The sequence below is a fragment of the Neomonachus schauinslandi genome, chromosome 14, assembly GCF_002201575.2.
Source record: "Neomonachus schauinslandi chromosome 14, ASM220157v2, whole genome shotgun sequence".
Classification (NCBI taxonomy): Eukaryota; Metazoa; Chordata; class Mammalia; order Carnivora; family Phocidae; genus Neomonachus; species Neomonachus schauinslandi.
The window spans coordinates 4,093,948-4,109,297 of record NC_058416.1 but is presented as its reverse complement, the minus strand read 5'-3'; the positions used below and the strand labels follow the sequence as shown (position 1 = coordinate 4,109,297).

The window sequence follows — 15,350 nt, the reverse complement described above, 5'->3', positions numbered from 1 at the left end:
CTTTTTTGAGTAGGGTGTACACAGCGCTATTGACTTAGAGGTAGCACTCATCAGGAGTAGTTAATGCCTTACTCATAGATTTACTCATCTTTCTGGCTTTAGAATGACAAAGGATTCAGAAGGACTGTTCCCAGCGCACTAAATCATTTTGATCAGTCGTTAACAAGTGTATGCACCTCTTTATACAGTACCTATCTCATTTCAGGCATTAGCAAACTGGAATTCTTATTTATAATTTGTAGATTTTTTTTTTTTTCAAATTTTACAACCTAGAAAGTGAGTTTATTTCTTTGGCTATATATTGAGACTAACAAACAAAAAAAACTACTTTTGTGTTTCTGAAGTATAGTTCTCTGAAGAAATTACTTGAAGAAATCTCCTGAAATTACCTGAAGAAATTATCATTTGTGGATGAAAAAAAAAATACCAATTAACATATTTGAACAGTAGCATCAGGCATGTACCAAAACTAATAAATTACAAATTAATCATGTACAGATTCGATTAAACTGTAGTTTGTATAAATTGACATGGGGTTCTTCCCCTTCCAGGAGCCTAGACACGCTTGAGCCTTCCTTTACTTAGTGGTTATAGAGTAGGATTTTATGTAGCATATTTTGGTAGCATGATATTTTCTTCTCTGTCAACCCATATATAACTCAAAATTTCTTAGTGTTATGCAGTGTAATCTACAGTGTTGTCAAGTCTGAAATTATAGCTCATTGTAATGTAATGCTAGCTTAATATGAACTTCAAATTATTAGAATTATAGAGAATATAAATGACATTATTCTTTAAAAGTGTTGTTTCTAAGTTTCGATTGTGTCACATAAAAATGTCATAAAAATTTAGATGAAATAAGCTATGTTAACCTTTTTTTTAAGTGCTTATGTTAAACCTCCAAACCAAGAAAATTAACTTTGAAGAGCTTAAATGACCTTTCATTTACAGTGCTAACTCAGACAATCAGTCCATCATGTCACCCTTTATCCTCTCCAGATAACTGCCAAATCCATGAAAAATGGATAAAGATGCCTACCCCAAGGCTATTTGAATAAACAAGTTAGCACATATTTTCAGACATTAGTTTGAATGGAATAAGGAGACATCAGGATGTAGTTGTCTATTTGCTAATGAAAAAAAAAAATCTTTAAATTGTTTGACCACTTAGATTCATTATGTTAAAGTGGAAGATTTATACTACCTAACTTGACCTCTTATTATATAGCTACAATAGTCATGACCATATTGTATTGGCATAAAGATACACAGATACTCAATGGAACAGAATAGATCCATGCTTATATTTTTCAGTTGTTTGTGACCAAGGTACAATATTTAGAGGTAATCTAACAAAGGATGTGCAAAACCCCTACATTGGAAACTGCAAAAAACTGCCAAGAGAAATTAAAGGACCTAAATAGGATGATATACCATGTTCATGGACTCAAAAGACTCAGATCCCACCAAGCTTCTTCTTGTTAAAAAATTGGCAAGCTGATTTTAAAATTTATATGGAAATGCAATGATCCAGTGCTCGCTTTGGCAGCACATATACTACAAGTGGAAATGCAACGATCTGAAATAGTCAACTTTGAGGACAATGAACAAACCTGACTTCATGACTTACTATAAAGCTACAGTAATCAAGTCACTCTGGTATTGGCATCAAGGAAGATAAATCTATGAGTGGAATGGAACAGAGATTACAGAACAGACCTACATCTATATGGTCAGTGGATTTTTGACAAAGGAACAAAGGCAGTGCAGTCTTTTTAATGTATAATGCTTGAACAATTGGATATCTGTATGCAGTAAAAATGAACTTTGCTCTATATGTCATACCATGTATAACATTAACTCGAAACTGTTCTTAATCTGAATGTAAAACTTAAAACTGTATAAATTCTAGAAGGAAATTTAGGAGAAAAATTTTTGTGACCATAGATTATCAAAGATTTCTTAGGTACTGCATCAAAAGCCTGATTTGTAATTAAAAAAAAAAAACCCATAGCTTGAGCAATTATAAACTGACAAATTAAAAATTTTATACATTAATTAGGTACTCCTCTATGAAAGACAAGAGAATGAATGCAAAGACAAACCAAAGAGTGGGGAAAAATACGTATAAATCACAAATCTTATTGAGCATTTTTATTTGTAATATATAAAGAAGTCTCAAAACATAAGTATAAGAAAACAACTAACCAATTAAAAAGGGGTTGAATGATTTGAACAGACATGTCACCAAAGAATATAAATGAATGGCAGATAAGCACATGAAATGATTCTCAACATCAATAGAAAAATGCAAATTGAAAGCACTGACCATACCAAGTACTGGTGATGATTTGGAGCAGTGGAAACTTTCCTACACCGCTGGTAGGAATATAAAATGGTCAGACCACTTTGTAAAACAGTTTGGCAGTTTCTTACAAAATTAGTATGTACCTACTAAATGACCCAGCCAACCCACTCCTAGATGTTTACCCAAGAGAAAAAGAGATACATATCCATGCATAGACTTGCACATGACGATTTATAGCAGCTTTGTTTGTAACACCCCTAAATGCAAACAATTCAAATGTCCTTTGTTGGATGAATGGATAAACAAAACTGTGGTACGTTCATATCATGGAGCGCTACTCTACTCCTCAGCTAAAATAAAAAACAAATATTTACACCTGGAGCAACATGAGTGAGTCACAAAATAATGCTGAGACGAGGTCAGACAAAAGAGAATACGTACTGTATGTTTCCGTGTATATAAATCTCTAGAAAATGCTAACTAATATATATTGATAGTAAGCAGATTAGAGTTCGTTTGAGGATGGGATGAGCCAGAGAGAGAAAGGGGTATAAAGAACCTCTGGGGTGGTGGCTGTGTTCATTGTCTTGATTGTGGTGGTTTCAGTCTGCCTTGTATGGTCAGTCTAGATACGTCAAGTTAGTGAAACAATTAATAATGCGTGTAGTTTTATCCAGATGAGTGCATCACTTTGTGTTTCTGCTGTCCATGTGAACTGCTCTGTGACATTGGTGTGTAGTTAAAATAGTCTGCAGTCCAGTTCTTATAATGAAATGTAGAAGTTTTCAGATATGCTTCCGTGTGGATGTTTGTTTTTATGATATAGCATATTTCTGTACCAAATTTGAAGACATAGAGCCATTTTCTTCAGCCTTATGCAAGATGAATATCATCAACTGTCTCTCAAACAAAAGCAAAACCTGCCATCATCATGAAAGTGAGTTTTTGTATAAGTCAGTTCAGTGTAGTTGAGTTGTCTATACCAATGTAAGTGACTTGACCAGCAGTTTAGAGACCAAGAACCAAGAGTTATTCAGGCTGACCCTGAGTGACCACTTGATTGGGGTGTTATAGATGGGATGTATCTTGAGAACAAATTGATGAAAGGTACAAAAATGCCTCCCAACTCCCAAGATTTTACTCTGCTTTGTATATGTTCTTCTTTTTACAAAAATTAATCAAATATTTCCTTGTAGGATCTATTAAATGGTATCTCTATGTTAAATTCACTATGTGAAACCACGTAATTGTTTTGTATATAAAAAGGTTTGCCTTTTTCCTTGTTCGGAGAGCTTGATGAGAAGCACTGGGGTGTGTGCTCCTTCTTTCGTCTCTGTGAGAGGGCACTGTGCACATAACTGCGCTCAGCTGCTCCGGGCATATGGGCGACAAATGCAGTGAGGCATGGGACCCCGTGAGAAGTACCTTACACATGCTTTGTCTTCTCGAATCCTCATAACTGTCCTGCTTGTTCGGTGGTTTTACGCTTCTGATCTTGTCCAGGGGGGTTACAGGTAGGGAGTGAAATATGGCAAAACCTGGATTGGGATTGAAGTCCATCTGGCTTCTTCTTACTGCCCCCCCACCCCACCCTGGGCTGCAGTAACAGGTAGAACACCATCAAATGAGATGTGGATGCATTCAGCTAACTGCCATATTAATAGGCTTAGAAAGAAAGGGGGACAAGATTTTAAACATTCTGGTTTTCAGGACAGATGTAGTTTTGTTGCTAGTGGAATTGATGTAGGGTAATTTTATACCAAGGTAGTTCTTCCTTTGTTTTCTACATAAGTCAGTATACTTATAAAACTATTCAAAAAACACCAGAATTAAGAAGTGGCAAGTGGAATTATTGAACATACATAAAATTAATCTATATGTAAAATTTCTCATAAAGAATGTTTGCTGAGAAGAGTATTATTATATATTACAAATCATTTTGGGGAGGAGGTGGTTGTGATATTTTCTCTAGTTCATTGCTGTCCAACAGAAATGTCATGTGAGCTACACCTGTCATTTTAAGTTTCCTGGCAACCATATTAAAAAACAAAAAAGTAACAGGTGAATTGCTTTTTTAAATAGTTAACTAAATGTCTATTCATGTCTTCTGCCTATTTTTTACGTGGATTGTTTATTTTTTGGGTGTTGAGTTTTACAATTTATGTATCTTGGATACTAACCCCCTATCAGATATATCATTTGCAGATATCTTCCCCCATTCCAAAGGTTGCCTTTTAGTTTTGTTGATTGTTTCCATCACCATGCAGAAACATTTTATCTTGATGGAAGTCCCAAATAATTTATTTTTGCTTTTGTTTCCCTTTCCTCCAGAGACGTATTTAGTTAAGGAGTTGCTATGGCCAGTGTTAAAGAGGTTATTGCTTGTGTTCTTCTCTAAGATTTTGATGGTTTCCTGTCTCACATTTAAGTCTTTCATCCATTTTGAATTTATTTTTATAGTATAAGAAAGTGGTCCAGTTTCATTCGTTTGCATGGAGCTGTCCAGTTTTCCCAGCACCATTTGTTGAAGAGACTGTCTTTTTTCCATTGGATATTCTTTCCTGCTTTGTCGAAGATTAGTCAACCATATAGTTGTGGGTCCATTTCTAGACTTTGTATTCTGTTCCATTGATCTATGTGTCTTTGTGCCAGTACTATAGTGTCTTGATCACTACAGCTTTGTAATATAACTTGAAGTCTAGAATTGTGATGCCTCCAGCTTTGCTTTTCTTTTTCAAGACGGCTTTGGCTATTCGGGGTCTTTAGTGGTTCCATATAAATTCAGAAGACATGAATAGACATTTTTCCAGAGAAGACATCCAGATGGCTAATAGACACGTGAAAACATGCTCAACATCATTCATCATCAAGGAAATACAAATCAGAACTATAATGAGATACCACCTCACACGTATCAGAATGGCTAAACTTAACAACCCAGGAAACAGCAGATCTTGGCTGGGATCCAGAGAAAGGGAACCGTCTCACCCTGTCCTGTTGTTGGGAATGCAAACTGGTGCAGCCACTCTGGAAAACAGTATGGAGGTTCCTCAGAAATTAAAAATAGAACTCCCCTGTGATTTAGCAGTTGTACTATTAGGTGTTTACCCAAAGGGTACAAAAATGCTGATTCAGAGGGGCACATGTACCCCAATGTTTATAGCAGCATTATCAACAATAGCCAAATTATGGAAAAAGCCATCAACTGATGAATGGATAAAGAAGATGTGGTGTATATAGGAATATTTTTCAGCCATCAAAATGGATGAAATCTTGCCATTTGCGACAGCGTGGATAGAGCTAGAGTGTATTGTGCTAAGAGAAATAAGTCAGTCAGAGAAAGACAAATACCATATGATTTTACTTATAGGTGGAATTTAAGAAGCAAAAGAGATGAACATAGGGGGAAGAAAAGAGAGAGGCAAACCTTATAAAACAGACTCCTATAGAGAGAGAACAAATTGAAGGTTCCTGGAGGACAAGTTGCAGGATTGGGGTTGGGGGAAATAGGTGATGGGAATTAAGGAGTGCACTTGTTATGATGAGCGCTGGGTGTTGTACGTAAGTGATGAATCACTAAATTCTACTCCTAAAACTAATATTCACATTATGTTAATTAACTGGAATTTAAATAAAAGCTTGAAACTAAAAAAAAAAATAGTTAACCAAATATATCAAATTATTATCATTCCAACATGAAATCAATATAACATTATTAGTGATATTTTATTTTTTTTTGTTCTAGGATTTTGAATTTTGGAGTGCATTTTACACTTTCAGCACATCTCAATTCAGAGGCTAAATTTTTATATCAAATCTGTGATTTATATTTAGATTTGATAAAATTTATGCCTCAAAAAGTAGATTCACATTCCCAAGCTATTCTATACAGACTTAAACATTTTTTCTGTAGGTAAATCCCTTATCAGTTTTTTAAATTTAAAATTTATATTGATTGAAATTAAATAGCCATATTTCAAGGGCTTACCAGCCAGTGTGGCTAATACAATTAAAAAGTAAGATTTGATGATTTCTTTGAATGTGTGTGTGTGCAGGGGGAGTGGTTAATGCAGAGAAAGTATCTATGAGTGGTGTGCAAGCCTTGAACCAACTGATGGGTAAAATGCATATGTGGATAGATTGCTTAGATCTACACAGAGGAATGCTATGAAATAGTATTGCACATGTTTCTTTGAGGCCTTTTTTTTTTGTGGTGACCTCTTTTTCAACTTTAGTGAACTGTAATTTTCCCTTACCTCTAAGAGTTTTCTAATTGCTATCAAATTATAGCTTTATTTTTTCTTCATATTTAACTTCAAGATTTTATATTGTATATTCAAAGAATATCTCTGTTATATGCTTTTTCATGGTTTTATCCTCAGGGAGGTTTTTATAATAGCTCTAGTGTAACATAGTTTGTTAAATGACTCCAAATGCAGTGCTAGACCAGGCTGTAATTTAGATTTCTGTTTGTGTAAGTTACATTTGAGCTCCATAATATATACCTTGCTTCCATTCAAATACAGAAATTAAAATCAGTGGTATCTTCTAACTTTATCACTCTGGGAATGAATATTCAAGTGTCCTAAATGTGAGTAGTCCATTGAACTATATTCTTAAATTTTTATGGAAATAAGTTTCTTTTTAATTGTCAGTAACAGGTTTAGCCCTTCATTCCAGTTTTTATAATTATTCATGTACAGCATTGCTTTATATTTTGCAGGAGAAAAACCTTTCAAATGTGATGAGTGTAACTTTGCCTCCACAACCCAGTCCCATCTGACTCGGCACAAACGGGTGCACACGGGAGAGAAGCCCTACAGATGCCCCTGGTGTGACTACAGGTAAGGGTTCATTACCAAGCAGGTAGAGTCAGGTGATCACCGTGGTGGATTCACAGGAAAGAATCAGTTTTCTGATCAACATGGATTAGCACAGTGTAAAGCAGGATTCACTTATTAGGTAGAGTTTATTTCACCATCAAATTTTAGTGACTATTTTTAAAATTGTAAAGTTCTTTTCCATTTTTTATGGTCTTAACATTTGGGTTTTGCAATCCTTTGTACACCTGAAGTTCAAGTAATTTTATTTCTTTGCCAGAGTAAGGGACCATTCCATTTCATCAGTTATTCCATGCATGTGGCATCTCATCTGTACTGAGTTGAAGTACTTTCAGGCAATGAAGACAATACAAGAAATGTTTCCTGCCTTGAAGGATATTGTAGCATAATAGGTGACTTTGTAGTACCTCTAAATAATTATAATACAGATTTCAGTGAGGAAATAAAAAGGCCAGGAGCATCCGTAGGAAGGAACAAGTCCAGCCACACGGACGTCCTCCTAGAGGAGATAGCATTTCAGCCAGGGCTTAAAAGATGAGTTAATTTCAACGACCCATGGGTGCAGGAGGTAATGGTGTGCTGTAGCATTTTTGGGCTGACAGTGTGATTGAGATCACATGTGCTCAGCCCACTCCCTGAGGTCCTTGGTGGCTAAGTGATGTCTCCCACACTGCAGAGTTCACCTTGCAGCCGCAGCAAAGCCTAGGTCAGGCAATGGTAAATAATCCTGTTTTACTCTATGATGAGGTTTGGTAAATAATCCTGTTTTACTCTATGATGAGGTTTGTGTGGAGAGTGCAGAGTGAAAAACAAAATGGGAAATGGACACTGCAGCTGGATCACGCTATACCTGGAGTCCATGAGAGTGAGTTCAGAGCACATTAGGTGGTTTGTGAGATGCCACAGAGTTTGCAGGCAGCCAAATGACCTCTGTCTTAGCTTCCTCAGCTACATGGTGCAGGCTGAATCACTGTGTGAGGGCCTTCTCCATCCTGGAGCTGAAAATCTCATGGACCCCATTACACATGACAACACAGAAACATTGAGGGGGGTTCTTTCAATATAGCCCGCTTTTGTTAAACGTTAGCATATATAGATAGATAGATAGATAGATACCTTAAGGCTGAAGCTTTCGTTAAAAAAGACATTTTTGTATTCCTGTGGATATAGCCTGTGCATTCAGTAAATATATTGCCATAATCTCTATTATTATCCTCATTATTGCATTAAGTTTTATGTTAAAGGTCATTTAATAGTACAGAGATATTACAGATATATTTCATTCATTAATTATTCATTCATTCAACATTTTATGAGTTCTGTCTTTGCTTAGCACTAGATTGGTGTTTCTTGGAAATTTGGTAAAATGGTGATCCAATTAGAGGTAGACATACACATTTTAAGGTGTTGATATGAGTTCTTTAAAAAATAAACACTTGAATGTTCTTTTCCTTATTGAGGGGTCATGTTGTATAGTTGCCTTCTCTGTAAAACGCAGGAAGGCAATTAGAAAAATTGTAAAAATTTCCCTTAATTATCACATTTAGCTCAGGATTATATCCTTTCAGTCTATATTGTATGCATTAGATTTGAGTTGTGTTTTGGGGGATTTTTTTTTGTTTCTTATAAATTTTAGTTTTCATACTTAACAAATTGTGACTGCCTTTCTGTTTCATTAATCTCATATAACTATGGTTTTCAAACTGTTAAGTAGCGGAACTATTATATCAAACAGGATCATGTCCAGATCCCTATATAAAATAGATAAAAGTGGTTTTCACTGCTCGTAAGTGGATTTCTTAGTTAACATCTGTAATATTTACTTATAATATTAAGAAATAATTATATGATACTGTTTGGACAAGCAAAACATTTTCCAACAGGAGAGTTACTGATCAGAGTAGCTGTTGGGTTAGCCTCGGCGCCCGGCCCATGTCCTCACTCTGGGATTAGCAGGAGGGTGTAGGTGAGCTCAGGCTCTGGAGGAGCTGACCCAGTGGGCACTGACATCCTTAACCTCTCATAAAATATGGGTGGTTAGAGTAGCAGCCTTACAGGACTCCGCTCACGTTAGAGGAAGAGCACAGCCTGGCCGAGACACTGGAGCCCTGGGTCTCCTCTCCTTTCAGTTTGTCCCTTGGTGTTATTTCACCTTGTGATCTCAGGGTAGTGTTCAGTGAGGTGGTGCAAGAGTTTCGATGCCCTGAAGGTCTGCAGTGTGTTGAAATTTATTTATAATACATGCCCTGATGGTTTTTCCCCCCCATTTTATGAAGTTGTTAAAAATACATTAAATCCAGAATCATTTGTCACATAATCACTGACATCCCTTAGAGTTTCGAATGCCTCATTTGGAGACCACTCGTCTACAATGTAATTTTGGTACTTGCATGGCTTCAAGTAAGATTAGTAAACAGTAGTCATTTTATGAAGTTTTTAGACATTGGGGCCATTTTTAGCTATTTTCATTTGAAATGCTTATTCCTAAATCTTTGTGCATATCCATCCAGATTTTTTGTAAAAGAAATTCCTCAAAGTATGATTTATGGCTTTTAATAGTATTACTACAAAGGTTGGGATTTGAATATTGTCTCACTGATAAGTACTGTGTTTTGGTAGACTCTTAGTCTTTGTATGCATAAACATTTCAAAATATTTCAGGTTTTCTTGGTGTGAAGTCGTATTATGCTTTTGCTGAGGTTGAGGTTGTATTACCTGTCTCCATGACATAGCATCACTTCTATTTAGAAGTGCATCTGAGCTCCCTGGGTTCCATCCCCGCGACACCTCCGGCAGCCACTGTGGGTAAAAGGAGATTGTGTTTTCTAAGAATCTTGTCACTGTCCTGTGAATTAATACTCAGGACACTTAAATCTCATGATATTTATCAAATTTCCTTTTGAAATGTTTGAAATTCTTGATAAAAGGTTGGTTTTATCTTCATTTAAAACTTCCTGGAAATTTGATTATTATTGATGGTTAATAGTTTGAACACTTTCTGTTCATATGACAGTTTTATCAGTCTGTATACATGTGGTTAGGTCTGCTTCACTAGTGAACAAAGACAAGTTAACCTTGCTTAGGAATACAAAATCTTGCAAATATATGAATAGTGATGTTAGAACTACGAACGAAATGTGAAATTTATGACAGATACCTTTGTTTTCTTGCTGATGAGCAAAAGATTTAAAAAGGGGCAGAGAAGTTCACAACGATTGTCTTGGTTGCATAGTGTAATAAGAAAATGCCTACCATGTCTACTTTTACAACAACAAGGAAAAGTCTTTTTCACAGAATAGATTTGAGTATGTACGATTTCCATAGAATAAAAATATTCATAAGATGATCACATATTTCTGAAGGTGATGTGGTTATATTTGTCATAATTATTGATATTTTTCCATAATATTTTATTACTTAAAACACTTGAATAACTTTTTTCCCATTTCAATTATTATTTGTTGTTAATATAGATACATAAAAATTATTCCTGTAGAGTATTCCTGTGTTTGTCATTATTAACACTTATTTGCAGGTAAGTTTACCATCATTAGAAACTGAAGTATTACTTGAGTTTCACTTGAAAATATATTTTTCATTTTATAAATTGAACATTAGTGAAGAAATACTTGTAGTTATAATTATTCATGAAAAATGTGAATATAGATTTGTTTACAAAAGAATTTTATAATTGGTCTTTTGAACCTGGGGCTATTTTTCAAGTTTGCATTATTAATTTAGGCAATGACATCTCATCCTATTCGGATGTAAACACGTATCCCTTTCCTAAGCTTTTGCTGTCTAAAATATCCAAAAGTCTAATCCATTACAAATCAGTATATTCCATCATTACTCCATAACTTTTTTACCATTAATTGCTATTCATTATAATTTCAAAGCATAAATTTAGATTCATAGCACACTGTCCTGCCCTAATTTGTTTCTACATTAAAATGGAAACATTCCAGCATTTTTCTATATTTTTATTTCCCTTTGTTATATATTGTCATTTCTATGTTACAAAATAGAAAACCTTTAAAACGTTATAGTAAGTACCCTTTCTAAAAATGTAAATCCTTATTTCCCCATAGCATTTATTAATATCAAACTGTATCCTGTTTCACTAGTGACTGGCTCTCACAACGGAATAGATGGCTATACTCGGGCTTTCTTTTAAGTGAAAAATCCACTTCTAATTGGCTTCCGTTTTTTTATTTACAATTTATGGGGAAAATACAATAAATGTATATTAAGCAGTCAACCTGATAGGTCATAAAAAAAAAAAAAAGAATGCTACCTGCAGTATTAAAAATCGTATGTTGCACCTTTACATGTCATTTAGCAAATTAAAGAAAACTAAAATTTCAAGTCAAACTCTGGCAATTTGATCACTTATGTACAGGGTCCCTGTTACAGATGTTGGAATAGTGTACGTGTTCCCTAAAATTGCTTTTGGCTAGAGTTTTCCTCAGCTCTACAACTGCCTTCGTACTTTCAGTATTACACACAGTCTTCGACAAAATTTTTTTACTATTCCATTTTTCATTTTATTTACTATTTTTATTTTTAAATTACTTGCTATTATAACCCCAATAGAAATATGCTGTATCATAGAGCTGTGGAATAAAATCTACAATTCCTGCGTCATAGGAAAAATTCACTCCATTGTTTGCTAAACTTGTAGGAAATACACTTTGATTTTTTCCCCCCCTACTTGTTGGTTTACTTAGTTCTTGGCCAGCGTATTCCATAGAAGTCATTAACACATGAGGTTTTGATCTCAAGAATATTTATCTTTCCTGTCTGGGTGAGAGGGAAGCTAAGAATATTTGATGTAACATTTAACCGAAGAAGTGATATCTCAACTGGAAATTTTTTTTTTTTTTTTTTTTGTGATACTCCTTCATGTCTCTCTTATTATTCCTCTGAATATTTTCTTATTTCTTATAAATTTGGTAAGTTTTCACCCATGTGACTGGAGTAGGTAGAATTTGCCATTTGTCACAACCACTTGAAGTATGTGACCCTCTAACTGTTTTTATCTGTCTTAGAAAATAGTTGTGAAAAAGATGTTTTTTGTCAAAAATACTTTTAATTGAATTCTGTCTTCATTTTACATGATGCTGGAAGCATTTTTGGGGTTGTTTTACGATGCAAGGATAAAAGATTATAATTGTAATAATTATTTATTTCCCCTTAAAGTTTGAATTAATTTTTCAAACATATATTTTAAGAGTCTCAATTATGAAAAGTTGTTTCAGGTCTTAGATAATATTATGCATTTGTATGTAATTTTGCTATATGAACATTTTATGTTTATTATGCATAATTAAATAATAAGACAAACTATCTTGGTTATTGTGGCATTAAGAATTCAGTATACAGTGGGTCTCATTGTTCTTATCTTCCATTTGTTCCAGCAGCATCCTGAGCTAGGGAGACTAACTCCACAGGGGATAATTTTCTCCTTTAGGATGATCTCTTCGGAGAGTCTCAATTTTCCTTTGGCTTCCTGTGCAGGTTCACAGGTTGTACTGGGAAGAAGCAGTGGCTAGAGCAAAGTTGGATTTGCCCTGAATGATGATAAGAAGAAAAAAAAAAATAGAGGTGTTAGTCTCTGTAGCCGGACATCATGGATAACAAGAGAGAAGTGAAACTGTACATACCAAATGAAGAGCACACGTTTCTTTTTTTTTTTTTCTTAAGATTTTATTTTTTTATTTATCAAAGAAAGAGCACAAGCAGGGGGGAGCGCCAGGCAGAGGGAGAGGGAGAAGCAGGCTTCCCGCTGAGCAGAGTGCTGGACATGGGGCTCGATTCCAGAGCCCTGGGATCATGACCTGAACTGAAGGCAGTTGCTTAAGTTGGACTGAGCCACCCAGGTGCCCAAAGCACACATTTCTTTATTAGAAAAATCAGAGGTAGCATTCATTTATTTTGGGTGATTTTGAAGTTCTCAAAGAATAATGACATTATTATAAGTAGAGTAATAAAAAGTAATCAAATGAAAATCTGTAGTATTAATATTAGATAAAATTTGTATTTAAAGCAATTTGATTGATGCCAAAAGCCTAGTTATATCAGAACAGACTTTAAATCAAAACTGTTTTTGTCAGTGAAATAAGCTAGACAGAGAAAGGTTAATACAGAATATCACTTGTATGTGGAATCTTAAAAAAAAAAAAAAAAAAAGGACAAACCCATAGAAACACCTGAAAGTGGTTTCCAAGGGTTGCGGGTGGTGGGCACCAGAGAAGTGGGGAGAGGCTGGTAAAGGTATAGACTTTGGGGCACCTGGGTGGTTCTGAGCCTTCGGCTCAGGTCGTGATCCCAGGGTCCTGGGATTCAGTCCTACATCCAGCTCTCTGCTGAGCGGGAAGTCTGCTTTTCTCTCTCTCTCTCTCTCTCTCTCTCTCTCTCTCTCTCTCTGCCTGCTGCTCCCCCCTGCTTGTGTGTGCTCTCTCATTCTCTCTCTCTAATAAATAAAATCTTTAAGGAAAACAAAACAAACAACAACAACAAAAGCGTACAGACTTTGGCTACAAGATAAATAAAGTCTGAGGATCTGATGTAAAACATGGTGACTGTTGCCAGTAAGACTGTTATGTAATTGAAAGTGGCTAAGAGAATAGGGCTTAAATGTTCTCACCAAAACAAACAAACAAAAAACCCAACATTAGAAAAACCCCCAAAACATTTTTATCATTTAAAGTACCAGTGAATACTCTTTCATTATTTTATTTACCTCAAGCCTGTTGTCTCTTTAGATTCTACTCTACTGTAACTGCTAATCCAGTTAATGGAATAGAACACAAATGGACTAGGCTGAAAGGTTAGTTTGAAAGCCTAAAAATCCAGTTACTTCACAAACTTCTCATAGTGTGATGACAGCTTTCTTCCCACTGTGCCCTGCGTGGTCCTGTGCGGGCTGCAGGAGCTTCTCCTGGGGAGCTGCCCCTTCCTGCTTGCTACCTGCCCACAGTTCAGCTAACCACAGGTAGATGTCAGTAGCGTGGCTGGTTTGTGAAGCCACGGTTGGTCATTGGCAAGCGTCAATATTGCTTAGCAAGAGCCTCCTAGCATGTGTCAAGATGATCCTAATGGAGTTGTCGCTGTTTCTGGTAAGTTTAGATGGGGTTTTTCGAGGGGCTGTCTAATAAAATGACCTAATTGTATCTCCTTTTCAGATTTTCTGTATTGAATGAAGAAGGTTGTACTGTATGTAAATGTATTCTTTTTTGCCTAATGTTTTTTATCTTTTTCAGCAGAAACTAAATTCTGCCTGAACAAGTATCTCATTTCCTCTGACCGTTTTATTAGTGATATTTTAAAAATCTCTGTGGTTCTAATTGTAGTTCTGATTAGGTTTTGTATTTTCTATACTGTTTATGTCTAATCTTATTTTTGTACATTGCATGTTCTACTCAGACTTTTCTTCCCTGCCCTCTAGCACCCAAGCACATAAGCTTTTTAAATTCTCATTTCGGCCCGACGGGCTCTGTGCTGATACAGCACGTGTTTTATGTCAGGTCTTTAGTTAAAGTGGGTAAATTTTCATCTAACAGAACTCGTTTTAGTCAAAGAAAATCTGTGGACCTTTAAACAAATAGATTCCATAGCATTAAAAATTACAAATCTGTTCCGATGTCTTTAAAAGGGAAAAAAAAAAATCTGAGCTAATTCGTTCTGTTTATCATACAAGTAAGTTGTTTTGTTTGTCGACGAGGCTGAAATAAGCACTGAGATCACAGATTAATTAGAAGAACCATTTTGAACACAAAGTGACCACACATTCCCTCTGCTATCTCTTCAGGTAGAACCTAGACAAACATGTTTATCTAACCTGCTGTTGCCAAATCCCAAATCCAGTCATTATAAAAGGACCAAAGCTATCTTTGGGGATGGTCTTTCTACAAGGAATTACTATGGACAGTCCCCTGGGTGGTAGTTAGATATATCTGTGTATATTGTGGCAGAAAGAAAGGCCTTAGAGATGAAAAAAATAGAAAGTATTTTTTTGGGCAATAGTCTCTTGCATAATAAGTTATTCCTCAGACATTAGAGCTATTATCACACAACGAACAGCCGCCGTGTGACTGTCTACACCTCCCAGCACCCGAGCCTCACGCAGCAGCAGCTTAGGGAGAACTCCGGGGTCCCCGGGAGGGACCGACAAGGGTCACTGGAGCATCAGGCACACC

The 15,350-nt window shown here is 35.7% G+C and overlaps 1 protein-coding gene across 1 annotated transcript in view; it reads left to right on the top strand.

The window, feature by feature from the left end:
- ZNF407 (zinc finger protein 407) overlaps positions 1–15,350 on the top strand; it is a 440,591-nt gene that overhangs the window by 265,867 nt on the left and 159,374 nt on the right. The window contains exon 7 of the mRNA XM_021686162.2: positions 7,032–7,152. Coding sequence (XP_021541837.1) covers positions 7,032–7,152 — 121 coding nt within the window. The remainder of the gene's footprint in view (positions 1–7,031; positions 7,153–15,350) is intronic.